The sequence below is a fragment of the Scyliorhinus torazame genome, chromosome 7 (assembly GCF_047496885.1).
Source record: "Scyliorhinus torazame isolate Kashiwa2021f chromosome 7, sScyTor2.1, whole genome shotgun sequence".
Classification (NCBI taxonomy): Eukaryota; Metazoa; Chordata; class Chondrichthyes; order Carcharhiniformes; family Scyliorhinidae; genus Scyliorhinus; species Scyliorhinus torazame.
Genome location: NC_092713.1, coordinates 204,437,877 through 204,464,434, shown reverse-complemented (window position 1 = coordinate 204,464,434; position 26,558 = coordinate 204,437,877). Strand labels below are relative to the sequence as shown.

The following is a 26,558-nucleotide window of genomic DNA, read 5'->3' as shown; positions in this document are numbered from 1 at the left end:
ATGATTCTTTTTTGTGAAGGTTCATGTAAAATTAATGCAACCACCCGCCATTGAGAGCCATACTTTTTAAAAAACTTATATAATTTGTTTATATTTTCCTCTTTTTTCCTTTTTTAAATTTAGAGTACCCAATTCCTTCCCCCCCCACCCAATTAAGGAGCAACTTAGCATGGCCAATTCACCTACTCTTCACATTTTTTGGGTTGTGGAGGTGAGACCCACGCAGCCACTGGGAGAATGGGCAAACTTTGTTTATACTTTTCATTCCATTTAACATCAATAAGTGAGAGTGTGGTGGAGACAGATGCATTCTAAAGGGAATTAAACTGTTATCTGAAAAGGAATTCAGGGTTCAGAGGAGAGGAGGGAGAATGGCACTCAGGGAATTGCTTCATGAACCACCTTTGGGAGTGTAGCTCAACGGCTTTTCTGTAGGTTAATGCTAAATAGCAGTGCAATACTGGGTGCTGGATTCTCCGATTTCCAGGCTATGTCCGGAGGATCTGTGGCATTTTACGTCAAAACAATCTGCGTCGCCCCAGCACTGAACTTCTGACCGGTGAGGGGCTAGCAGCCGCGTCACGTAAAACGCCCGGCCTTCACGAAATAAACGGTCGGAGAATTGCCGGGTACGACCTGCAGCAGTCGCACAATACATCATGGCGCCGGCCATGCGCGGACCCGACCTGCCGGATTGCGCACCCCTTGACACCCACTCGCCACCCCCCACCAGTCCCCCCAGCCCTCGCCGAAGCCCCCCAGCCAGCAGCACGGCTCCCGCCCGACTGTGGCAGCGCTGGACAATGTTCGCAGCCGCCACGCTGTGTTCCCAACCACTGAGACCATACGTCCCCCGCGCGGTCGGGAACTCGGCCCATCGGGGGCGGAGGATTGGGGGAGGGCCTTCAGGTAACATCTCGATGATGCTGTTTTGGAGGGAGCTGAGCATACGAAAACAGGTGCTGCCCTCATTCCATCGTAAAAAGAGATTCTTCGCCTGATCGCCGGTTACGAAATCGGCTTTGGGGAATGGAGAATCCCGCCCTAGGTATTTTAAGCACTATTTAATGGAAGGTTTTAAGATATCTCTCAGGCTAAGGTTTTCATACAGAGCATATGTAATCAACATATCTCCTGCCTGTAGATATGCTAGTTATCCTTGATAATTGCTGTTCTTGCCGTATCCACCACTTTCACTGTGTACCTATGTGATGGCAAGTGGAAAATTAAAATATGCTGATCACTAACTTCCAAAAATCTGGGGCGAGGTTCTCCGTTCCCCGACGCCGATTTCATAATCGGCAATCGGGCAGAGAATCCCTTTTTTCCGCCGATGTCGGGGGCGGCGCCTGTTTGACGCAGGTTTTGTATGCTCCGCCCCCTCTGAAATGGGGTCTTCACGGCGCGCACCGCATGTCGTTGGGACGGCCTCAGTGCGTCACCTGAAGGCCCTCCCACGATACTCCACCCCCGATGGGCCGAGTTCCCGACCGCACGGGGGACGATGGGCTGAGTTCAAGATGGTGTTATGGCCCAGGGTTTAGAGAACTCCGAAGTGTATCATGGGGTTCACCTGACACCCAACTTTAAATAGATTTTGGTTATGTGGAACACAAGGGTGCACTTTACAGGTGTGATGCAACAGAGAACTAAGGGTATTTTTAAAGAAAAACAATGTTTATTCTATGAACCCAGGTAACATTTTATAAACATACAGTACTCTACAAGACATCCATAAGACAATAATCCTTTTTAAGAAGGACAGCAGGTTTAAATTCTCTACTGAGAGCAGTTACCACTTTGAAATCACCAAATGAACATTCTTTAGCTTGCAGAGATCTAAAACGAAACTAAAACAGAGCCACAAAGCAGCTTTTCAGTTCAAAATGAAAGTGAAAGACAGCCCAGCTCCACCCACACTCTGACATCACTGCTGCCATTTGAGAAACACACATTTCTTAAAGGGATTCTTATATGACAATGGCACTGTTGATTTTAGTCCCAGCCGTACAGGAACCCGGCGTGGCAGCTGCGGACCGTGCCCAGCGCCGCCACAGTTGGGCGGGAGCCTTGCTGCTGGCTGGGGCGGGGGGGGGGGGGGGGGGCTTCTGCGAAGGCTGAGGGGACTGGCAGGGGTTGGTCAGGGGGTGGCGAGGGGATGTCCATGGGGGCACTATCTGGAAGATCGGGTCTGTGCACGGTCGCCGCCATGTTTTACGGTGCGACCGCTGCGGGTGGTCACCGTGCGCATGCACGGCCACGGACCCGGCCATTCTCCGGCCGGTTTATTTAGTGGAGGCCGGGCGTTTTACGTGGTGCGGCTGCTAGCCCCTCACCGGTGAGGGGGCGCCGTCGATTTTTTCCACATAAAACGCCATGGATCCTCTGCACTTAGCCTCAGAATTGGAGAATCTGGCCTGTGGTATATCAAGAACACTTTGATACATACAAGTTCATGATGTTGCAATAATGTTGCCATTCCTTTATTATGCTGCAACAAGACAAAGCAGATCAATCATGCAGGCGCAAATCCAATTGTGATGGGGTACAAAATCGGTGGTGCATTTATAGGTGGGACATAGCTTCCACCCCCAGCCACCCCCCTCACCAACACCCATCCACCAACATCCCCTTGAAATGTTTTTATATTTATTTAAAAAATATATATTTTGGTTAACTTTAAGCTTTTTTTAAATTCACAATTTTCAGATCTGTGAGTGAGAAAGTTAAAAACATACAACATCCACTGTTCCAGACACAATTCATAAGATACTCTACCTCTTCAGATGCTGTGAGCCTAACTCACATTGCTCTTACCATGCTCCTCCACACAGTCTCTTCTTCCTCCCCACCCCTGCCCAGTTTAAACCGGTGGATTTTCCCCATCCACGCTCCTTAGTTCAACATGATCTTTCAACCTCAACATGTTTTGTACTGACACTTCCCCTCCTACACCACATTCTTCCCCAGTTCATGCTCAGACTTGCCTTCCCCTTCTTAGTTAATGCTGAAACAGTCCGATCTCTGTCTTTGTTCATGCTTGAACTCTCATTTCTGAAAGGCTACTTCCAGCCCCATTAATCCCTTATGCCCTTAGAGCACCACTCCCAACCTCTGTACCTTACCTCTCCCGCTCCTTCCTGTCTCCTTTTGTCCTTCCCTATCTCTGTAATCTCTTCCAGTTACATAACCCTCCAAGATATCGACATCCTCTAATTCTGGCCTCAGGAAAGGAAAAAGAAAAAAATAACTCAGCAAAGAAACTTCAAAAAACACATAGAAGATGATACACGCAGAGCTTCTGATCTAGTCCAGAAGGCCGAAAAGCACCAAGGTGAAAGATGATGGATGTGCTGTTCCTCTAGCTTGCGTTGAACTTAATTGAAAGACTGTAGGAGGGCGATGGACAGAAAGGTCAGAGTGGAAGCAATGTGGAGAATTAAAGTGAAACAGGAAACTTAGGGTTACGCTTCCAGACTGAACAGAGGCATTCCGCAAAGCGGTTACCCAGACTACGTTCGATCTCCCCAGTGTAGAGGAGAATACAGTACACTAAATTGAAAGTAGTACAAGTAAATTGTTGTTTCACTTGGAAAGAGAGTTTGGGGCCTTGGATTTGAAAAGGGAGGAGGTGAAAGGATAGGTGGTGCATCGCCTACACTTGCATGACAAGGTGCTGAGGGGAAGGGAGGGGGTGTTAAAGGTGACTGAAGAGCGGCGCAGGATATTGAAGAGGAAACCATCCCTTCAGCATGTTGAAAGAGGAGGGGAAGATGTGTTTGTTGGTGGCATCATGCCAGAGCTGGCAAAAATGGTGGAGGATGATTCATTGAATACGGAGTTGGTGGGGTGGAACGTGGGGAAGAGGGGAACCCTATCATGGTTCTGGGAGGTGGCTGGGCGTGTGCAGGTGAGAGCAGAAATGTGCAAAATGCATCCGACACGGTAGAACAGCCCTGTTAATCATGGTGATGCACTATCAATTACGACGAGACGAGAGTAGAGTGTAATCGAGGCTTTATTAAGCAGAGATGTGTAGCCTCCTGGCTGCAGCCCGGTGAGCACACACATTTATACTCCGCCTACTGGGCAGAGCCAGCAGGCAGGGATCTACTCCCATACCTGTAGTACAGGAGCCTTACCGTATTACATCTCGTATGTGATATATACAACAGTGGTGACGACCACACACGGAAACTTCACTTGAGGAAAAGGAAGACATATCAGCAGTATTGGTGAGAAAGCATGCAACGTCAGAACAGATAACTTAGGGGGCACAGATTTAAAGTAAGGGGCAGGAGTTTTAGAGGGGATGAGAGTTGGGATCTGGAACTCACTGCCTGAAAGGGTGGTAGAGAGCGGAACCCTCATAATATTTAAGAATCATTTAGGTGAGCAATTGAAATGCCATAGCATACAAGGCCATGGAGCAAGTGCTGGAAAATGGGATTAGATGGGTGCTTGATGGCTGGCATGGAGACGATGGGCTATAAAAACTCTTATGACTTTATAAGAAAGACAAAATGAAAATAACATAAGACAGGGTCACAAAGAGCCCTTAATATTTTTAATATGAATCTCTGACTTCCAAAGATTCACCACCCTCTGAGTGAAGAAATTCCTCCTCATTTCAGTCCTAAAGGCCTATTATCCCTTATCCTAAGTCTGTGTGACCATTCTAGATCCTCCGAGCCAGGTAAACATCCTTCCCCAATCTACCCTTTGCAGCCTTCTGTTACAATGAAAATGCCTGGCGCTGGAACTGCGCATGCGGCAAGTGCGGGCACGCATCTTGACGCATGGGCATGCGCACAGCTACGAGGAACGGAGCCGCAGCCTCTGGAGAACGAGCGGCGGAACCGCGCAGTCGCAGAAATCTTCCCCGCACCCCTTTCTGCCCTAATGAAATATGGCGACCCTGCCATTCTCAAATGGTCACAGCCCGGCGGCACGCATGCGTGAGTGAGGTCACTGGTGCTTGGAATGCCATTGGAAGCTGTCAGCGGCGCGCTATTTGAAAAAGGGGGAGTCGTTAGTGAGCGGCGCGCGGGGTGGAGGCGAGGTAATCGCGAATAATCCGCAACAACTCAAGGAGGCTGTGGCTCCCAGGTCAGTGTCATCGCGGGGGCGGGGGTTGGGGTTCGCATTAACTGGACTAGGTTGCGCGTCCCCCCTCCCCCCGATTCCGATCACTGCCTCGGGCTCCGGCCGGTTTACTGTTTCAGCCGTGAGGCAGCGGGTCAGCCTGGGCCCTGTCCCTGGTGCAGCACCCACCCTGCCCACCCCCATAGAGCTGGCAGCCAGTGTGCTGCAGGCTCGGAGCGTGGTCCAGCACAGCATCCCTCTCCCTACTGAGGAGAAAAGTAGATGCCTGCAACTTCCTGGAAAAGAGCAGCTCCGTCAATATCGACAGGCAGAGCAGGCTGCATTTGTTTACTTTGGAAGAGTTTGTGATCACCCACCTTGGGGTTCCTGCATATTTACATTGGGGCATCAATTTGCTGGCCAGTTGGGTGAGGGCTGGGACATTGTGTGTTTATGAGATGAGGGCAAGGTTGGCTTTTATGCCCATGCCTATTTTCTGAGTGAACACCAGGCAGGTGTTTTGATTTGACTGGGTGAAAGGCTAGTTCCCTTCTGAGAGTAGTTAACCAACTGTGGAGTCATGTATAAGCCAGACAAAGTGAAGGCAGCAGGCTTCCTAAAAGATATTCTCAACCCAGCTGACAATTTGATTGCTTATATCGTTTCCAGTTTTTAAAAGCTAAAGTCAAACCTTAACCTGGCATGGTGGAATTTGGCCTTCCATCCTGTTGATTTAACAGTCTTGCACTCCATAGAATCCATCCAGTGCTGAAGGAGGCCATTTGGCCCATCGAGTTTGCACTGGTCCTCTGAAAGAGCACCCCCTACCACATTACTGCAACCCCACTTAATCTTTGGACACTAAGGGGCAATTTAGCAGGGCCAATCCACCTAACCTGAAAATCTGTGGGAGGAAATTGGAGCACCCAGAAGAAATCCATTAAGACCTGGGGAGTTCAGTTCACCAGTCCAGTAATACAACGTGTTAGTGTACCCTGTTATGGTTTGATATTTTTAAAAATCTATTTTATTGTTGGAGATATTTCCAGGGATTCTAGTTTTAAAACCGTCAAAATTAGTAACTGCAAACCCCACTGGAGATGATCTCTCAAAGCAGACCATATGGAAACAATTTGACAGAGGGGCCACCACAGGAAAAAGGAAAGGAAGCAATCTATAATAAAATTCACTTGAGTTTAACCATTCTGCCCTGGGGCAGTGCTTTTGTTTGTGTTAAGATATAAAGAGGCACTTGAGCTGGTTTTCTGAATATGTGTTCCTCAGAGCTTTGCCTGCTGGCTAACCCTAATCCTATTGACAGATCTTGGACATACTGCCTGTGGTTTTCTGAATATTAATTGTGTGGAAAAGTATGGGCAGCATGCCTACAGTGTTTGTGTGATTATACAATTGATAGTTTGTGCTGATAATGTTGACTCATGAAAAAATGATCACACAGCAAAATAACTTTAGTCCTGGCATCCAAATGATGTTCTTGCAGAAGAGGGGTTTGGGTGACTACAGAACCTGTAGGGTGAATCAACTAATATGCTGTTTAAATGAAGATCCCCTTCCAGCAAGTACATGAAGTTGGTCTGCTGCATTTCTATCCACTTGTGTGTCTCTTGTGTAACTGGGACCAAATTTATTAGCATGACAGAGACTGGCATCTGATGTCCATCTTTTTTTTTAAAAGGGCTGATGACACAGGTCAATTTCCTGATATTTCTTAAAAGAGTTTATATCAATGGGATCTTTTCAAACTAAAATTGGAGAGTTTACCAGATATCACTGATCTGAAGTGCAGCAATTATTATTAAATGAAAATCATTCACATACAAATTCTTTATGTACAAGGTTTTATTTTCAAGAATGGGCAGCACGGTAGCACAAGTGGATAGCACTGTGGCTTCACAGCGCCAGGGTCCCAGGTTCGATTCCCCGCTGGGTCACTGTCTGTGCGGAGTCTGCACGTTCTCCCCGTGTCTGCGTGGGTTTCCTCCGGGTGCTCCGGTTTCCTCCCACAGTCCAAAGACGTGCAGGTTAGGTGGATTGGCCATGCTAAAAAAAAAAAAAAATTGCCCGTAGTGTCCAGAAGGGTTGGGAGGGGTTATTGGGTTGCGGGGATAGGGTGGAAGTGAGGGATTAATGTGGGTCGGTGCAGACTCGATGGGCCGAATGGCCTCCTTCTGCACTGTATGTTCTATGTAATCTATGTAATGCAAGCAAGCCACACCAGTCTACCAGTAATGCATTTTGTAGGTATTTATTTTATGTGCAAATCCAGTTTATATGCAGCTAAATGTAGATTCAGAATATTGCTGATTTATACTATCTGATATCCTTTGTGGAACTTTGTATTTTCCTGCTATGGCTTTCATGTTGTCTGTTAGGAATGTGCAATCTAGCAGCAATGTTTGCCAAGGAGAGTGCAACCAAAAGTCAGTTTGCAAATGATGGTAATGCACTCAGTATTGCAAAGACGTGTGTTGCTTTTTGAAGAAGGGAAGACTAGCTCCCTTTTCTCTCCAGGAACTGATGAGATTCATTCAGGATGGTTTAATTTAATGATTATTAGCTTGAATCTATTTTTAAAATATTCGTACTGTTAAATTGTCTCTGAATTTACCCAGTGAACAACTGAGCGATGCAGCCCAGAAAAATCCCAAGTCTGTTGAGTTGGCTAAACTCAGCTGGGGTGACTGTACAGGCATGTAATTTGGCTTCAGTGTCCCTAGTTTAGGACGGGTCGGGGGAAAAAAGAGCTAGAATTCCCTCTCCTGGTTGCTCCCTTTTGTGGATTTGTGGATTTAAATGTCTTATGAGAACAAAGAAGAACCATTGGATAAGGTCCCAGCAATGCACATGGAACTGGTGATGCAATGGGGGCACCCCATTTTGCCCCTTGAACTTTTCCATCATTTAATTAGATTGCAACTGTTCTGTATTTTGACTCAATTTGCCAAATGTTCCATTTCCTTTAATAAAAATCTATCAATCTCAGTTTTTGGAAGAAAGCGTTCTAGATTTCAGCTACATTTCCAGAATGCCTCCATTGTTGGTTCACCTGACTAGACTTCTGAATTCTAGGACTCCGAATCTAGGCATTAGCTATTGAGCCTGAGAGTTTAAGTTTTGCTAACTCGGCTGAATGTAAATTATCGCTTCTGAATGGCACTAATTAAAGATGAGCAGGACATTTCCTGTCTTTCTCACCATTCCTCCCCCAAACAATATGGTAAATGCATTGGGTGGGATTTACCGGCTGTTCATTTCGGTGGGATATTCTGATCCCACGACAATGCATGGGTTTCCTGGGAACAAGGGGTGCAGTCGACAGGAAATTCCGTTGACAACGGTGGGACCAGTAAATCCCACTGGCGGGCTGCCTTCGCTGCCGAAGAACAAGTGGCGGATTGGTCAGTAAATCCTTCCCATGAACTGATCACTCAGTTGACTTATTATTTTGGCAGTTCGGCATTGACCTGGAACATCTCCTCCACTTTGAGTGTTTCCTGCATTTTCTATTTCTAAATTTGTGGTGTTTGTGGGATCTTGCTGTAACTCACCACTCAACAATAGTGGTTTTATCAGAAAAAAACAAATGCATTGCTTGCGAAGCATTGGGACATTGAGGAAGAGGAAGTTTGCACAGTTATCGGTATAAATATAAATTAAGCTTTCAATGAGAAAATGTTAAAATATTAATCATGTGAAATAAACTCAAATGGAGATAAGTAAGGATGTAAGGATAATGGTGATTTGGATAATGAGATTCCACTGGGTTACAAACCCCTGAAGGATGTTTTATTTTTTATTTCACATGTATTTTTAGTTCTAGCTGAGAAAGCGTAGTTATTTGTCAATTGTGCGTGATCTGTTTTCTTGTGGAAACGTATCTCTTATTCTATAGCCTTGGCATTAGTTAAAACCAGTGTCAAAGTTTACTTGTTAACTGAGGCAGCCTTTGCTGCATTGGAGAGATCATTAGCTGGAAGTTAATGACTATCCTGCACTGTGGACAAGGGGGCAAAATTTCAAACGTCCAAAGATTTTATTTCTGTGTAACCAGAGCAGGCCGTTTTTAGATGCCCCGGTGACCGAATTCTCCTAACGATCTCTGTATAACATCAAATTACTGCTTCCCCTTTTGTGGATAAAGCACAACTTGTGACGGGGGCCTGTTTGCTGGAACAGTGTTCAGTATATCAGCGAGCTGTTGTCTGGAGCCTGGTCCTTACTCCTTGTGTAGTGTGATGATTGATCTAAACCAAAATCAAACCACCCATCTGGTTTCACTCTAAAGACAGTTGGTCCTGAAGTCACTATATTTAACATCTGGAGTGAATGGGAGTCTTTTTTTTTTGTGTGGCTAGAAATTTTGAATTTGATTGTTTGGATCACTGGCAAATGGGAAGCTGATCCAGCCCACTTTTAAATTCGCTGGGTCTTAAATGTGTTTGAAGGATGCAAATTCAATTCCTACCAACTGACATCAGTTCCATTGGTTTTCTTTTTCTCATTCTGGTTGAGAACTGTAAAGTTTCTACAAGCATATCTGAAAATCATTTGCTAATTATTGCTGACCCCTCTTGCATTTTAATACCTTTTGCAATAATTGGACATTGTGTTTGGAATGGTGAGTGGAGCAGGGAGTGAGATTGAGTGGGTCTAGATTTTGTGCTTAACTCTCAATCTTTGGTATTACTCAGACTTTTGAAGTGTCCTTTGTTAACAATGCACAGCAGTCTGATTTCAAGTTTCCCCTCCCCCTGGAATTTTTCCTGCCTCGCTGTAGGTGCCGATTATATGTGATTACGATTCCACAGATGCCAGCAGCCCTCTGGTAACGCATTATTTTTCTTGTGAATCAGACAGTGGATCGACACCTCCATCCTGTGTTTACAATTAATATAACATCTTAAGTATTCAGCCTGTTGTGCCTGTGTTACTTCTAAAGTGCTGCCTATGTTAGTCCCACAACCTTGCTTTCTCCCTCACAGTCCTGCCTTTTGAGGTTCCTGTGGAAACTGTCTCTATATGGGGATGGAACATTTTTAAGTCCTGCCCTCTGGCAGAACCCCCAAGACCATTGATATGTGGATTGAAAAATTGTGATTAGAGTTTCTGATATTGCTTTTTAAAAAAAAAAAAATTTTTTAATTGAAGTTTTCACAACAAAATATCAACAACAAAATGAAGAAGGAACCCAATAGAATTAAATATAAAACGACCCCCGTGCCCCCCTCCCCCCATACATAAATAATAAATTAACACCCCAAATTAACACATAGCAAATATATACCCCCCCTCAGATCCCCCAGTGTAGACAAACAAAAATAAAATAGAGCCCCCCCCCCCCCCCCCCCGGGGTTGCTGCTGCTGCTGACCATTGTCTACCGTTCTGCCAGGAAGTCCCAAGAACGGTTGCCACTGTCTGAAAAACCCTTGCACCGATCCCCTTGAGGCAAATGGTGAGGTTCCATCGCTATAGGGACAGGGAGATGGTCCTGAGTTGGGCTAAGAGGACACGGAGCAGCAAGTAGGAGAACGCGGTGATATGCGTATATCAAGATTGGAGTGCGGAGGTGGCGAGAAGGAGGCCGAGCTTCAATCGGGCCAAGGCGGTGCTCCATAGGAAGAAAGTCAAATTTGGGATGCTGCAGCCGGCAAGACTGTGGGTCACACACCAGGGCAAACACCACTACTTCGAGACGGCGGAGGAGGCATGGACATTCATTCAGGAAGAGAAATTGGACTAGACTTGAGAAATTGATGTCTGGAGAGAGGTAGCGAGGTGGTGGCACAGAAATGTGAAGTGGGGAGAGGGGAGGGCTAATATGTAATAATGTTGGACGGGGGAATTTTTTTTCTCTCTCTTTCTTTCTCTCCCCCCCCCCCCCCCCCCCCCCCCCCCCCCCCCCGACGAGGTGGGGGGGGGGGGGGGGGAGTTAACGGCCCCCCAACTCGGCTGATCACGTGGAATGTGAGAGGTTTAAATGGGCCGATTAAGAGGGCAAGGGTGTTTGCGCACCTAAAGAGACTGAAGGCGGATGTGGTTATGCTCCAGGAGACGCACCTGAAATTGGCGGATCAGGTTAGACTAAGGAAAAGATGGGTGGGACAGGTATTCCACTCCGGGTTAGATGCAAAAAACAGAGGGGTGGCAATACTGGTGGGGAAACTGGTATCGTTCGAGGCTAAGACCATAGTGGGGGCAGGTATGTGATGGTGAGTGGCAGATTGCAAAGTGAGGCGGTGGTGCTGGTGAACGTATACGCCCCGAACTGGGATGACGCGGGTTTCATGAAGCGAATGCTGGGACGTATCCCGGACCTCGAGGTGGGAAGCTTGGTAATGGGGGGGGGGGGGGGGGGGGGGGGGGGATTTTAACACAGGGCTGGACCGATCCAGATCCAGGACCGGGAGAAGGCTGGCAGCGGCCAAGGTGCTTAAGGGATTTATGGAGCAGATGGGAGGGGTAGATCTGTGGAGATTTGCCAGACCGATGGGGAAAGAGTTTTCCTTCTTCTCCCACGTCCATCAAGTATACTCCCGGATAGACTTTTTTGTCTTGGGAAGGGCGCTGATCCCGAAAGTGGCAGGAATGGAGTACTCGGCTATAGTCGTTTCAGATCACGCCACACATTGGGTGGATCTGGATCTAGGAGAGGAAAAGGAACAGCGCCCACTTTGGAGACATGGGACTACTGGCGGACAAGGGGGTATGCGGAAGGGTGAGGAAAAGGAACAGCGCCCACTTTGGAGACATGGGACTACTGACGGACGAGGGGGTATGCGGAAGGGTGAGGGGATGCATCGAAAGATACCTGGAGGTCAATGACAGTGGGGCGGTCCAGGTGGGGGTAGTATGGGAAGCGCTGAAGGCGGTGGTTAGAGGAGAGCTGATTTCCATTAGAGCCCACAGGGGGAAATGAGGGTGAAGAAAGAGCGAGATTGGTTGGGGAAATTCTGAGGGTGGATAGGCAGTATGCGGAGGCCCCGGAGGAAGGGCTATACAGGGAAAGACTAAGACTACAGACGGAGTTTGACCTGCTGACCACGGGTAAGGCGGAGACGCAGTGGAGGAAGGCACAGGGAATACAACATGAATATGGGGAAAAGGCGAGCCGGCTGCTGGCCCAACAACTTCGAAAGAGGGGGGCGGCGAGAGAGATCGGAGGAGTTGGGGACAAAATTGGAAAGATGGAGCAGGGAAAGTGAACGAGGTGTTCAAGACATTTTATGAGAGGCTGTATAAGTCCCAACCCCCGGAGGGGAAAGAGGGAATGATACACCTTTTGGACCAGCTGGAGTTCCCGAGGGTGGAGGAGCAGGAGGTGGCAGGTCTTGGGGCGCAGATTGAGGTGATCAAAGGAATTGGGAATATGCAAGCAGGGAAGGCCCCGGGACCAGATGGGTTCCCGGTGGAATTTTATAGGAAGTATATGGACCTGCTGGCCCCGCTTCTGGCGAGAACCTTCAATGAGGCTAAGGAAAGGGGGACACTACCCCCGACAATGTCAGAGGCGACGATATCGTTAATTCTGAAACGAGACAAAGACCCGCTGCAGTGCGGGTCATACAGGCCCATCTCCCTCCTAAACGTAGATGCCAAGCTGCTGGCCAAAGTGATGGCGACAAGGATAGAGGAGTGTGTCCCAGGAGTGGTACATGACGACCAGACAGGGTTTGTTAAAGGGAGACAATTGAATGCCAATATACGAAGGTTGTTGGGGGTGATGATGATGCCCCCACTGGAGGGGGAGGCAGAGATAGTGGTGGCGATGGATGCAGAGAAGGCATTCGATAGAGTGGAGTGGGACTATTTGTGGGAGGTGCTGAAGAGATTTGGGTTCGGGGAGGGGTTCATTAGATGGGTTAGACTCCTGTACGGGGCCCCGGTGGCAAGCGTTGTTGCAAATAGGCAAAGATCGGGTTACTTCCGATTACATAGGGGTACAAGACAGGGGTGCCCCCTGTCCCCGTTACTGTTCGCGTTGGCAATTGAGCCATTGGCCATAGCGCTGAGGGACTCTAAGAAGTGGAGGGGGGTGCTTAGCGGGGGAGAGGAACATCGAGTGTCACTATATGCAGACTATTTACTGCTATATGTGGCGGACCCAGTAGAGGGGATGCCAGAGGTAATGTAGATACTCAGGGAGTTTGGAGAGTTCTCGGGATATAAATTAAATATGGGAAAGAGCGAACTTTTTGTGATGCACCCCGGGCAACAGGGCAGGGGGATAGATGCTCTGCCGCTGAGGAGAGTGACAGGGAATTTTCGATACCTGGGGATTCAGGTGGCCAGGAACTGGGGAACCCTACACAAACTTAACCTGACGTGACTGGTAGAGCAGATGGAGGAGGACTTTAAGAGGTGGGATATGGTGCCCCTGTCATTGGCGGGCAGAGTACAGGCGGTCAAGATGGTGGTCCTCCCGAGGGTTCTTTTCGTGTTTCAGTGCCTCCCCATCCTGATTACTAAGGCCTTTTTAAAAAAAAAAAAAAAATAGATAGGAGCATTATGAGCTTTGTATGGGTGGGAAAGACCCCGAGGGTAAAGAGGGGGTTCCTGCAGCGCAGTAGGGACAGAGGGGGATTGGCACTGCCGAGTCTGAGTGACTACTATTGGGCCGCCAATGTGTCGATGGTCCGTAAGTGGATGAGGGAAGAGGAAGGTGCGGTGTGGAAAAGGCTGGAGATGGCGTCCTGTAAGGGAACAAGCCTGAAAGCGTTGGCGACGGCGCCGCTACCGTTCTCCCCGAAAAGGTACACCACAAACCCAGTGGTGGTGGCGACCTTGAAGATCTGGGGGCAGTGGAGACGACACAGGGGAGTGACGGGTGCCTCGGTGTGGTCCCCGATAAGGAATAACCACAGGTTCGTCCTGGGGAGGATAGATGGGGGATTTTAATGTTGGCAGCGAGCAGGAATTAGGAAGCTGAAGGACCTGTTTGTGGACGGGACGTTTGCGAGTTTGGGAGCATTGGAAGAAAAATATAAGTTGCCACCAGGGAATGCTTTCCGATACTTGCAAGTGAGGGCATTTACGAGGCAACAGGTGAGGGAATTTCCGCAGCTCCCGACGCAAGGGATCCAGGATAGAGTGATTTTGGGGGCATGGGTTGGAGAAGGTAAAGTGTCAGAAATATACAGGGAGATGAGAGACGATGGTAGAGGAGCTGAAGGGAAAATGGGAAGAGGAGCTGGGGGAAGAGATTGAGGAGGGGCTGTGGGCAGATGCCCTAAGCAGGGTAAATTCCTCGTCCTCGTGTGCCAGGCTTAGCCTGATTCAATTTAAGGTTCTACACAGGGTGCATATGACGGGAGCAAGACTGAGCAGGTTTTTTGGGGTGGAGGATAGGTGTGGGAGGTGCTCGGGAAGCTCGGCGAACCACACCCACATGTTCTGGTCGTGTCCCTCACTACATGAGTTCTGGGAGGGTGTGGCAAGAGTGGTCTCAAAGGTGGTGGGGGTCCGGGTCAAACCAAGCTGGGGGTTAGCTATATTTGGGGTTGCAGAAGAACCGGGAGTGCAGGAGGCGAAAGAGGCCAACGTTTTGGCCTTTGCGTCCCTAGTAGCCCGGCGAAGGATTCTACTTATGTGGAAAGAAGCGAAGCCCCCGGGCGTGGAGGCCTGGATAAACGCCATGGCAGGGTTCATAAGACTGGAGCGAATAAAATATGTGTTAAGAGGATCGGCTCAGGGGTTCACCAGGCGGTGGGAACCGTTTCTTGACTATCTCGCGGAACGATAATGGAAAAACAGAACAGACAGCAGCAGCAACCCGGGGGGGGGGCGGGGGGGGTTATTTCGTGTTTTTTTTTTTTCTTTCTCGCTTTATGCTAGTTGTGGATAATTGCTTCTTGTGTAATACTTTTTTCTCATTTGTTGTTAGTTTAATATATTATTGGTTAATGTACATTTTATTATTATTAAGTTGTAAAAATGGAAAATTTGTTTGAAAAACTTCAATAAAATATATTAAAAAAAATATACTGTATGAGGCTGAGCCTTGCGCACGAAGAGGAAGAGTTCACCCTCCCAAGGGCATCTGCCCACGTCCCCTCCTCTATATCCTCCCCCCAACTCCTCCCACTTACCTTTCAACTCCACCACCGAGCCCTCCTCCTCCTCCTCCTGCATCACCTGGTAAGTTGCCGAGATCTTCCCCTCTCCAACCCACCCCCCCGAGAGCACCCTGTCCTGTACCGTGCGTGGCAGCAGCAGCGGGAATTCCACCCACTTGCTGCCTGGCAAACACCCTTACCTGTAGATACCTAAAGGTGTTCCCCGGGGGGAGCCCATACTTCTCCTCCAGCTCACCTAGGCTCGCGAACTTCCCATCCACAAACAGGTCCCCCAACCTTCTTATCCCTGCCCTGTGCCACCCTGAAAACCCTCCATCTATTCTCCCTGGGACAAACCGGTGGTTCCCCCGTATTGGGGTCCACACCGAGTCGTCTCCCCCCCCCCCCCCCCCCCCCGTGCCGCCTCCACTGCCCCCAGATTTTGAGGGTAGCCGCCACCATCCGGCTCGTGGTATACCTCATTGGAGGGAGATGGCAGCGGCGCCGTTGCCAGCGTGTCCAGACTCGTACCCTCAAGACGCAGTCTCCAGCCTCTTCCATGCAGCCCCCTCCCCCTCCATCACCCACTTGCGCACCATCACCACATTGGCGGCCCAGTAGTACCTACAGCGGTTGGGCAGTGCCAGCACCCTCCCATCCCAACTCCGCTCCAGGAACACCCTTCTCACCCACTGAGTCCCTCGTGCCCACACAAACCCCGTTATGCTCCTGTTGACCCGCCTAAAAAAGGCCTTTGGGATAAGAATGGGGAGGCACTGGAACAAGAACCTTTGGAGCACCGTCATCTTAACTGACTGCACCTACCCGCCAGGGAGAGCGGGAACGGGTCCCACCTCTTAAACTCCTCCTCCATTTGCTCCACTAGCCTCGTGAAATTAAGTCTATGCAGGGCCCTGATATTGCTTTTCTTAACAATCTAGGATGCATTCCATCTTGACTGGATGATTTGTTAACTTTGAGCAAAATGTCAAGCTCTTCAGCACCTCCTTTATCTATTTTTATCCTATCCAAAGCTGCTCTTCCTGACGGTGGCATTAACTTCATCATTTTCTTTGGTGAAGGCTGGTGCAATATCTGTTATTTCCTCTCCCTTTCACCGTTTTTGGGGGTATGGCAGCATAATGGTTATGTTACTGGGCCAGTAGGGTGGCACGGTAGCACAGTGACTAGCACTGTTGCTTCACAGCGCCAGGGTCCCAGGTACGATTCCTGGCTTGGGTCACTGTCTATACGGAGCCTGCACCTTCACCCCGTGCCTGTGTGGGTTTCCTCCCACAAGTTCCGAAAGACGTGCTTGTTAGGTAATTTGGACATTCAGAATTCTCCCTCAGTGTATCCGAACAGGCGCCAGAGTGTGGCTACTAAGGGATTTTCACAGTAACTTCATTGCAGTGTTAATGTAAGCCTACTTGTGACAATAAAAGATTATAATCAAGAGATCTGGACTAGTGCTTCAGAGAAATAAGTTCAAATAGCACCATGGTAGCTGAGGAATTTGCATGTGGCGAATTAAATAAATCTGGAATAAAAAAAGAAACAAATTTATCACAAACGGTGACTGAAACTACCAGGTTGTTTAAAAACTCATTTGGGGACTCCCGGTTGCGGCAGGGATGAGCTAGCCGCACGTTTCGGCGGCTCCAGCTCCGACGGAACTTCGGGCTCTTTTAAGAGCCCCAACGGGGACTTTGCCGGCCGAAAAACCCGGTGCGAGGGAAGGGAGTCTCTCTTCCCCGCCCCCCCCCCCCCCCCCCCGAACGACGGAGGGAAAAACCGGCGGCGGCGGCCCGAAGAATCTGCAATCAGAAGGTCAGAGGGAGTGGAACAAAATGGCGGGGGAGGGATCGCAGGTGACATGGGGGCCTGAGCAGGACAAGGTTGTGAGACGGTGCGTGGACCTGCTGAAGAAGGAGGTAATGACCCCGTTGTGTGGGTTTCTAGGTCTCCCGGAGGGATACTAGGTCTCCCGGAGGGTGTGGAAGGAGTGGACTGTGGAGCGTACGCAAGTAAGATGCTGAGCTCACTGATGGGTGCTGAGGCCCCTGCGGGCCCCATGGAGGTGGAGTGGGCAAATCGGATCCCGGCGAGAAGACCAAAAGCGGGAGAACCACCGAGGGCGATAATCGTGCGATTCTACCGCCTTAAGGACAGCGAAGAGGTTCTGAGATGGGCTAAAAAGGTGCGGAGTAGCAGATGGGAGAATGCTGTGGTAAGGATCTACCAGGATTGGAGTGCGGAGGTGGCGAGAAGGAGGGCGAGCTTCAACCGAGCCAAAGAGGTTTTGCACAAAAGGAAGGTGAAGTTTGGGATGCTGCAGCCGGCAAGACTATGGGTCACGCATCAGGAGAGACACTATTATTTCGAGACGGCGGAGGAAGCATGGTCCTTCATCAATGAAGAGAAACTGGACCGGAACTGAGGGACTGATGCTGCAGGGAACTGTTATTGTTGTTATTATTGTTTTTGTTAATGGGATGGTGAAAGTTAATCGAGAAGTAAACAGGGAAGGTGGGGGGACACTGGGGAAATGTGGGTGCCGGTGAGGGGGGAGAGGCGGGACATGGGAGGGGGAGGGGAAAGGGAGCTGCGCCATAAGAGGCGGGTCAGGTAAAGGGATGTTCCCGCGCCAGAAAGAATAAGGCGGGAAAACAGGCGCAAGGCGGATGGGAGTTCCCTCACACCGGGGGGTCGAGGAGCGAGCAGGAGTAGCCGGGGTCAGTTGAAGTCAGCTGACCTACGGAAGTGATATGGGGGGAGCAATCAAGCTAGATAGGGATCTAGCGGAGGGGGGAAGGGGGACAACTGGGTTGCTGCTGCGGAAATCCAAAAGGAAATGGCTAAAGACTGGGTGGGCGGGGGCGGAATGCGCGCTGGGGGAGCGAACGGGAGTGCGGAGGCGGGATATGGGACTGGCCTAGAGAAGGTAATGGCTAGTCGACACTGGAGGGGAGCAGGTAGCCCCCCAGTGAGGCTGATCACGTGGAACGTGAGAGGCCTGAATGGACCGATTAAAAAGGGCCCGAGCGCTCGCGCATTTGAAAGGACTAAGGGCAGACGTGGTTGTGCTCCAAGAGACGCACCCTAAAGGTGGCGGACCAAGTTGGGCTAAGGAAAGGATGGGTGGGACAGGTGTTCCACTCCGGACTGGACGCAAAGAACAGAGGGGTGGCCATTTTGGTGGGGAAACAGGTAGCATTTGAAGCAAAGACCATCGTAGCAGATAGTGGAGGTAGATATGTAATGGTGAGTGGTAGGCTGGAGGGAATGGAGGTCGTGTTGGCTAATGTGTATGCCCCAAATTGGGACGATGCGGGGTTCATGAGACGGATGCTGGGGCGTATTCCGGACCTGGAGGCAGGAAATTTGATTTTAGGAGGGTACTTCAGTACGGTGCTGGACCCGGGGCTGGATAGGTCCAGCTCAAGGACCGGAAGAAGGCTGGCAGCGGCCAAGGTACTTAAGGGGTTTATGGACCAAATGGGGGGAGTGGATCCATGGCGATTTCTTAGACCCAGGGCTAGGGAGTATTCCTTCTTCTCCCACGTCCATAAAGTGTACTCCCGGATAGATTTTTTTTGTTTTAGGAAGGTCGTTGATCTCTAGGGTGGAAGAAGCTGAATACTCAGCCGTAGCGGTTTCGGATCATGCCCCACATTGGGTGGACCTGGAAGTAGGAGAGGACCGGGAGCAGAGAACACTCTGGCGATTAAATGTGGGACTGATGGCGGATGAGGGAGTGTGTGCAAGAGTGAGGGGGTGTCTCGAGAGATACCTGGAGGTCAATGACGACGGCGAGGTCCCTGTGGGAGTGGTCTGGGAAGCACTAAAAGCGGTGGTCAGAGGAGAGCTGATTTCTATTGGGGCCCACAAAAGGAAAACAGGCCAAGGAAAGGGATAGATTACTGGGGGAGATTTTAAGGGTGGACAGGGAATTTGCAGAGACCCCGGAGGAGGAGCTGTACAGGGAGAGGAGACGACTCCAGACCGAGTTTGACCTTCTGACCACCAGAAAGGCGGAGGTACTGTGGAGGAAGGCACAGGGGAGGAGGTATGAATATGGGGAAAAGGCTAGTCGCCTGTTGGCGCACCAACTGCGAAAGAGGGCAGCAGCGAGGGAGATAGGAGGAATTAGGGATGAAAGGGGAGACACTGTGCGAAGGGCAGGAAAGATAAATGAGGTGTTTAAGACCTTTTTATGAAGAACTGTATAGGTCTCAGCCCCCAGAGGGAGAGGAGGGGATGCGGCAGTTCCTGGACCAATTGAGGTTCCCGAAAGTGGAGGAGCAGGCGGTGGTAGGCCTGGGGGCACCGATTGAGGTGGACGAGGTTATTAAGGGACTGGGAAGCATGCAAGCAGGGAAGGCCCCGGGGCCGGATGGGTTCCCGGTGGAATTCTACAGAAAATATGTGGACTTGTTGGAACCGTTGTTGGCGAGGACGTTCAATGAGGCCAGGGAAGGGGGGGACATTGCCCCCGACAATGCCGGAGGCGACGATATCGCTAATTTTGAAGAGGGACAAAGATCCGATGCAGTGTGGGTCTTATAGCCCTATTTCACTATTGAACGTGGACGCCAAACTGCTAGCAAAGGTGCTGGCATCGAGGATAGAGGACTGTGTCCCAGGGGTGGTGCACGAAGACCAGACAGGGTTCGTAAAAGGGAGACAATTGAATGTTAACGTGCGACGGCTATTAGGGGTGATAATGATGCCCTCAGTGGAGGGGGAGGCAGAGATAGTGGCGGCAATGGACGCAGAGAAGGCATTTGATAGGGTGGAGTGAGAGTATTTATGGGAAGTGTTAAGGAGGTTTGGGAACGGGTTTATTCGCTGGGTTAGACTACTTGATGGGGCACCAACGGCAAGCGTAGTTACAGGTCGACATAGATCGGAGTATTTCCGATTATATAGGGGAACAAGACAGGGATGCCCGCTGTCTCCATTGTTGTTTGCGTTGGCAATTGAACCTCCTGGCCATGGCGTTGAGAGACTCCAGGAAATGGAGAGGGGTGACTAGAGGGGGAGAAGAACACCGAGTCTCGTTATACGCGGATGACCTATTGCTATAAGTGTCGGACCCCGCGGGGGGATGATAGAGGTTATGCGAATCTTGAGGAGGTTCGGGGAATTTTCGGGGTATAGGTTAAACATGGGGAAGAGTGAATTATATGTGATACATCCAGGGGACCAGAGTAGAGAGATAGAAGGCTTACCGCTAAGGAAAGTGGAAAGAAACTTCCGATACTTGGGGATTCAGATCGCTAGGAGCTGGGGAACCTTGCACAGACTTAATCTGACACGGCTGGTAGAACAAATGGAGGAGGACTTTAAGAGGACATGCAGCCTTTATCGCTGGCGGGCAGGGTGCAAGCAATTAAGATGATGGTCCTCCCGAGGTTCTTATTTGTATTTCAATGTCTCCCTATTTTAATCACCAGGACCTTTTTTAATAAAATAGATAGGAGCATTATGAGCTTTGTGTGGGCAGGGAAAGTTCCGAGAGTAAGGAGGGGGTTCCTTCAGCGCAGTAGGGACAGAGGAGGACTGGCACTACCGAACTTGGGAGATTATTATTGGGCTGCCAATGTGGCAATGATATGTAGATGGATGATGGAGGGTGAGGGAGCGGCGTGGAAAAGGCTGGAGAGAAGGTCCTGTAAAGGGATGAGTCTAGAGGCGCTGGTGACAGCGCTGCTACCGTTCTCACCGAAAAAGTACACCACAAACCCGGTGGTGGCGGCAACACTGAATATCTGGGGACAGTGGAGGCGACAGAGAGGGGTGTGGGGAGCCCTGGTGGGGTCCCCTATCAGAAACAACCATAGGTTCGCCCCAGGAAGAATGGATGGAGGATTTCAGAGCTGGTACCAGTTGGGAATTAGGAGAGTGGGAGATTTATTTATAGATGGGACTTTTGCGAGCTTGGGAGCATTGGAGGAAAAGTATAAGTTGCCCCGGGGAAATTTCTTAAGATATATGCAGGTGAGGGAATTTCCGTTGCTCCCGACACAGGGGATACAGGACAGGGTGCTTTCAGGGGTGTGGGTCGGAGAGGGCAAGGTGTCAGAGATTTATCGAGAGTTGAGGGAAGAGGGGGAGGAGTCGGTGGGCAAACTAAAAGGAAAGTGGGAAGAAGAATTAGGGGAGGAGATAGAGGAGGGTATGTGGGCTGATGCCCTAAGCAGGGTGAATTCCTCTTCCTCATGTGCCAGGCTTAGCCTGATTCAATTTAAGGTGCTACATAGAGCACACATAACGGGAGCAAGATTGAGCAGGTTCTTTGGAGTGGAGGACAAATGTGGGAGGTGTGGCGGGAGCCCGGCAAACCACGCACATGTTTTGGGCGTGCCCGGCACTGGAAGGGTATTGGAAGGGAGTGACTGGAGTGATTTTGCAGGTGGTGAAGGCCCGGGTCAAACCAGGCTGGGGGTTAGCTCTACTTAGAGTTGCGGAAGAGCCGGGAGTGCAGGAGGCGAAAGAGGCCGACGTTGTGGCCTTTGCGTCCCTAGTAGCCCGGCGTAGGATCCTACTCATGTGGAAGGAGGCGAAACCCCCCGGACTGGAGGCCTGGGTAAACGATATGGCGGGGTTCATTAAACTGGAGCAGATAAAGTTTGCCCTGAGAGGATCAGCTCAAGGGTTCACCAGGCGGTGGCAGCCATTTCTCGACTACCTAGGGGAACGTTAGAGGGAAGACAGATGACCAGCAGCAGCAACCCAGGGGGGAGGGGGGGGGAGAGGAGGCTTAGTTGAGTATAGGTCAATAGAGTACGAGGTTTTGTTACTTGTATATTATTATTATTATTATTATTAAGTTTAAAAAAATTCTGTTTTGTTATTGTTATCGTTTCGGTGGGTAACTGTAAGAGGGACTGGGAAAAAGCAGTCAGTGCAGGGTTTCCCTGCGGTCGTTCCCCTGAGAAACTAGTATACCGCTTTGGCTACTTGTGGGGGGGACGACTTACCAGGGGTAAGCCATGGGGTACGGGCCTCTGGCATGGAGTCTGTCCCTGTTGCTCAGAAGGGAAGGGGGGAGAGGAGCAGGGCATTAGTAATTGGGGACTCTATAGTCAGGGGCACAGATAGGAGATTTTGTGGAAGCGTGAGAGACTCACGTTTGGTATGTTGCCTCCCAGGTGCAAGGGTACGTGATGTCTCGGATCGTGTTTTCCGGGTCCTTAGGGGGGAGGGGGAGCAGCCCCAAGTCGTGGTCCACATTGGCACTAACGACATAGGTAGGAAAGGGGACAAGGATGTCAGGCAGGCTTTCAGGGAGCTAGGATGGAAGCTCCGAACTAGAACAAACAGAGTTGTTATCTCTGGGTTGTTGCCCGTGCCACGTGATAGTGAGATGAGGAATAGGGAGAGAGCGCATTTAAACACGTGGCTACAGGGATGGTGCAGGCGGGAGGGATTCAGATTTCTGGATAACTGGGGCTCTTTCTGGGGAAGGTGGGACCTCTACAGACAGGATGGTCTACATCTGAACCTGAGGGGCACAAATATCCTGGGGGGGAGATTTGTTAGTGCTCTTTGGGGGGGTTTAAACTAATGCAGCAGGGGCATGGGAACCTGGATTGTAGTTTTAGGGTAAAGGAGAATGAGAGTATAGAGGTCAGGAGCACAGATTTGACGTCGCAGGAGGGGGCCAGTGTTCAGGTAGGTGGTTTGAAGTGTGTCTACTTCAATGCCAGGAGTATACGAAACAAGGTAGGGGAACTGGCAGCATGGGTTGGTACCTGGGACTTCGATGTTGTGGCCATTTCGGAGACATGGATAGAGCAGGGGCAGGAATGGATGTTGCAGGTTCCGGGGTTTAGGTGTTTTAGTAAGCTCAGAGAAGGAGGCAAAAGAGGGGGAGGTGTGGCGCTGCTAGTCAAGAGCAGTATTACGGTGGCGGAGAGGATGCTAGATGGGGACTCTTCTTCCGAGGTAGTATGGGCTGAAGTTAGAAACAGGAAAGGAGAGGTCACCCTGTTGGGAGTTTTTTATCGGCCTCCTAATAGTTCTAGGGATGTAGAGGAAAGGATGGCGAAGATGATTCTGGATATGAGCGAAAGTAACAGGGTAGTTATTATGGGAGACTTTAACTTTCCAAATATTGACTGGAAAAGATATAGTTTGAGTACAATAGATGGGTTGTTTTTTGTACAGTGTGTGCAGGAGGGTTTCCTGAAACAATATGTTGACAGGCCAACAAGAGGCGAGGCCACGTTGGATTTGGTTTTGGGTAATGAACCAGGCCAGGTGTTGGATTTGGAGGTAGGAGAGCACTTTGGGGACAGTGACCACAATTCGGTGACGTTTACGTTCATGATGGAAAGGGATAAGTATACACCGCAGGGCAAGAGTTATATCTGGGGGAAGGGCAATTATGATGCCATTAGACGTGACTTGGGGGGGGGGGGGGGGGGGGATAAGGTGGAGAAGTAGGCTGCAAGTGTTGGGCACACTGGATAAGTGGGGCTTGTTCAAGGATCAGCTACTGCGTGTTCTTGATAAGTATGTACCGGTCAGACAGGGAGGAAGGCGTCGAGCGAGGGAACCGTGGTTTACCAAGGAAGTGGAATCTCTTGTTAAGAGGAAGAAGGAGGCCTATGTGAAGATGAAGTGTGAAGTTTCGGTTGGGGCGATGGATAGTTACAAGGTAGCGAGGAAGGATCTAAAGAGAGAGCTAAGACGAGCAAGGAGGGGACATGAGAAGTATTTGGCAGGAAGGATCAAGGAAAACCCAAAAGCTTTCTATAGGTATGTCAGGAATAAGCGAAAGAGTAGGACCAGTCAAGGACAGGGATGGGAAATTGTGTGTGGAGTCTGAAGAGATAGGCGAGATACTAAATGAATATTTTTCGTCAGTATTCACTCAGGAAAAAGATAATGTTGTGGAGGAGAATGCTGAGCCCCAGGCTAATAGAATAGATGGCATTGAGGTACGTCGGGAAGAGGTGTTGGCAATTCTGGACAGGCTGAAAATAGATAAGTCCCTGGGACCTGATGGGATTTATCCTAGGATTCTCTGGGAGGCCAGGGAAGAGATTGCTGGACCTTTGGCTTTGATTTTTATGTCATCATTGGCTACAGGAATAGTGCCAGAGGACTGGAGGACAGCAAATGTGGTCCCTTTGTTCAAAAAGGGGAGCAGAGACAACCCCGGCAACTATAGACCGGTGAGCCTCACGTCTGTAGTGGGTAAAGTCTTGGAGGGGATTATAAGAGACAAGATTTATAATCATCTAGATAGGAATAATATGATCAGGGATAGTCAGCATGGCTTTGTGAAGGGTAGGTCATGCCTCACAAACCTTATTGAGTTCTTTGAGAAGGTGACTGAACAGGTAGACGAGGGTAGAGCAGTTGATGTGGTGTATATGGATTTCAGCAAAGCGTTTGATAAGGTTCCCCACGGTAGGCTATTGCAAAAAATACGGAGGCTGGGGATTGAGGGTGATTTAGAGATGTGGATCAGAAATTGGCTAGCTGAAAGAAGACAGAGGGTGGTGGTTGATGGGAAATGTTCAGAATGGAGTACAGTCACAAGTGGAGTACCACAAGGATCTGTTCTGGGGCCGTTGCTGTTTGTCATTTTTATCAATGACCTCGAGGAAGGCGCAGAAGGGTGGGTGAGTAAATTTACAGACGATACTAAAGTCGGTGGTGTTGTCAATAGTGTGGAAGGATGTAGCAGGTTACAGAGGGATATAGATAAGCTGCAGAGCTGGGCTGAGAGGTGGCAAATGGAGTTTAATGTAGAGAAGTGTGAGGTGATTCACTTTGGAAGGAATAATAGGAATGCGGAATATTTGGCTAATGGTAAAGTTCTTGAAAGTGTGGATGAGCAGAGGGATCTAGGTGTCCATGTACATAGATCCCTGAAAGTTGCCACCCAGGTTGATAGGGTTGTGAAGAAGGCCTATGGAGTGTTGGCCTTTATTGGTAGAGGGATTGAGTTCCGGAGTCGGGAGGTCATGTTGCAGCTGTACAGAACTCTGGTACGGCCGCATTTGGAGTATTGCGTACAGTTCTGGTCACCGCATTATAGGAAGGACGTGGAGGCTTTGGAGCGGGTGCAGAGGAGATTTACCAGGATGTTGCCTGGTATGGAGGGAAAATCTTATGAGGAAAGGCTGATGGACTTGAGGTTGTTTTCGTTGGAGAGAAGAAGATTAAGAGGAGACTTAATAGAGGCATACAACATGATCAGGGGGTTAGATAGGGTAGACAGTGAGAGCCTTCTCCCGCGGATGGAAATGGCTGGCACGAGGGGACATAACTTTAAACTGAGGGGTAATAGATATAGGACAGAGGTCAGAGGTAGGTTCTTTACGCAAAGAGTAGTGAGGCCGTGGAATGCCCTACCTGCTACAGTAGTGAACTCGCCAACATTGAGGGCATTTAAAAGTTTATTGGATAAACATATGGATGATAATGGCATAATGTAGGTTAGATGGCTTTTGTTTCGGTGCAACATCGTGGGCCGAAGGGCCTGTACTGCGCTGTATTGTTCTATGTTCTATGTTTGTTTTGTAAGCGGGAAAAATGTTGCTCAGGGAAAAATATTTCAATAAAATATATTTAATTTAAAAAAAATTTCATTCGGTTCATTTGTTTTGTTTTGGGAAAGACCATCTACTGTGTTTGCCTGCTTTGGCCCATATGTGGCACCAGATTTGTATACGTGTTCTGAAATGGTCTAGCTAGCCACTCAGTTGCACAGGGATGGGGAATAAATACTGGTTTTGCTAGTGACATCCACATCCTTTGAATGAATCCAATATTGCACAAAGATACTTGGTAATCTATTCTTCAAGGATGAAAGTTACATTTTGCAAATCTATTGATATTTTCTGCATCCCCTGACTCAATAAGAAAAAGCATGAAATGTTGTGAGGCAGGACTTTAATTGTACGATTTGTATTTCAGTACAGAGACGAAGCTGCAATTGAAATGGCCACAGGACTAATTTCTCCGAATGGGCTCTCTGATGAGGAGGAGGTTGGCGTTTGGGAATCAACTGCTGTTGATGTGAACGTTGTGAATAAGCAATTGTTTCCAGAACTCTCTGTCATCTCACCCGGAGCCAACGTACCAAATTGCCGTGATGCAGGGCAAACTCTTGTGGAGACCTCTCCAGAAGGTAGAATGAAGGTTTACCTCCGGGTTAGACCATTCACTGAGACCGAGCTTGAGAAAGGAGAATCACAGGTCAGTGGCAGATTCAAAGGTTTCATTTATAACGTTCTTTTCAATTTCAGTGATCGATTGCCAGAAAGCCCATCTGGTTCACCAATGTCCTATAAAGGAAATCTGCTGTCCTTGCCTTATCTGGTCTTCATGTGACCCCAGAACCCCCAGCATTGTGGTTGACTCTTAACTGCCCT

At 49.3% G+C, this 26,558-nt stretch overlaps 1 protein-coding gene across 2 annotated transcripts in view; it reads left to right on the top strand.

Annotated features, from left to right (window-relative positions):
* The first annotated feature begins 4,994 nt into the window (after positions 1 to 4,994).
* kif20a (kinesin family member 20A) overlaps positions 4,995 to 26,558 on the top strand; it is a 91,718-nt gene continuing 70,154 nt past the window's right edge. For both annotated transcript variants that reach the window (XM_072511977.1, XM_072511976.1), the window contains exons 1-2: positions 4,995 to 5,109; positions 26,101 to 26,382. In XM_072511977.1, coding sequence (XP_072368078.1) covers positions 26,125 to 26,382 — 258 coding nt within the window. In that variant the 5' untranslated portion in view covers positions 4,995 to 5,109; positions 26,101 to 26,124. The remainder of the gene's footprint in view (positions 5,110 to 26,100; positions 26,383 to 26,558) is intronic.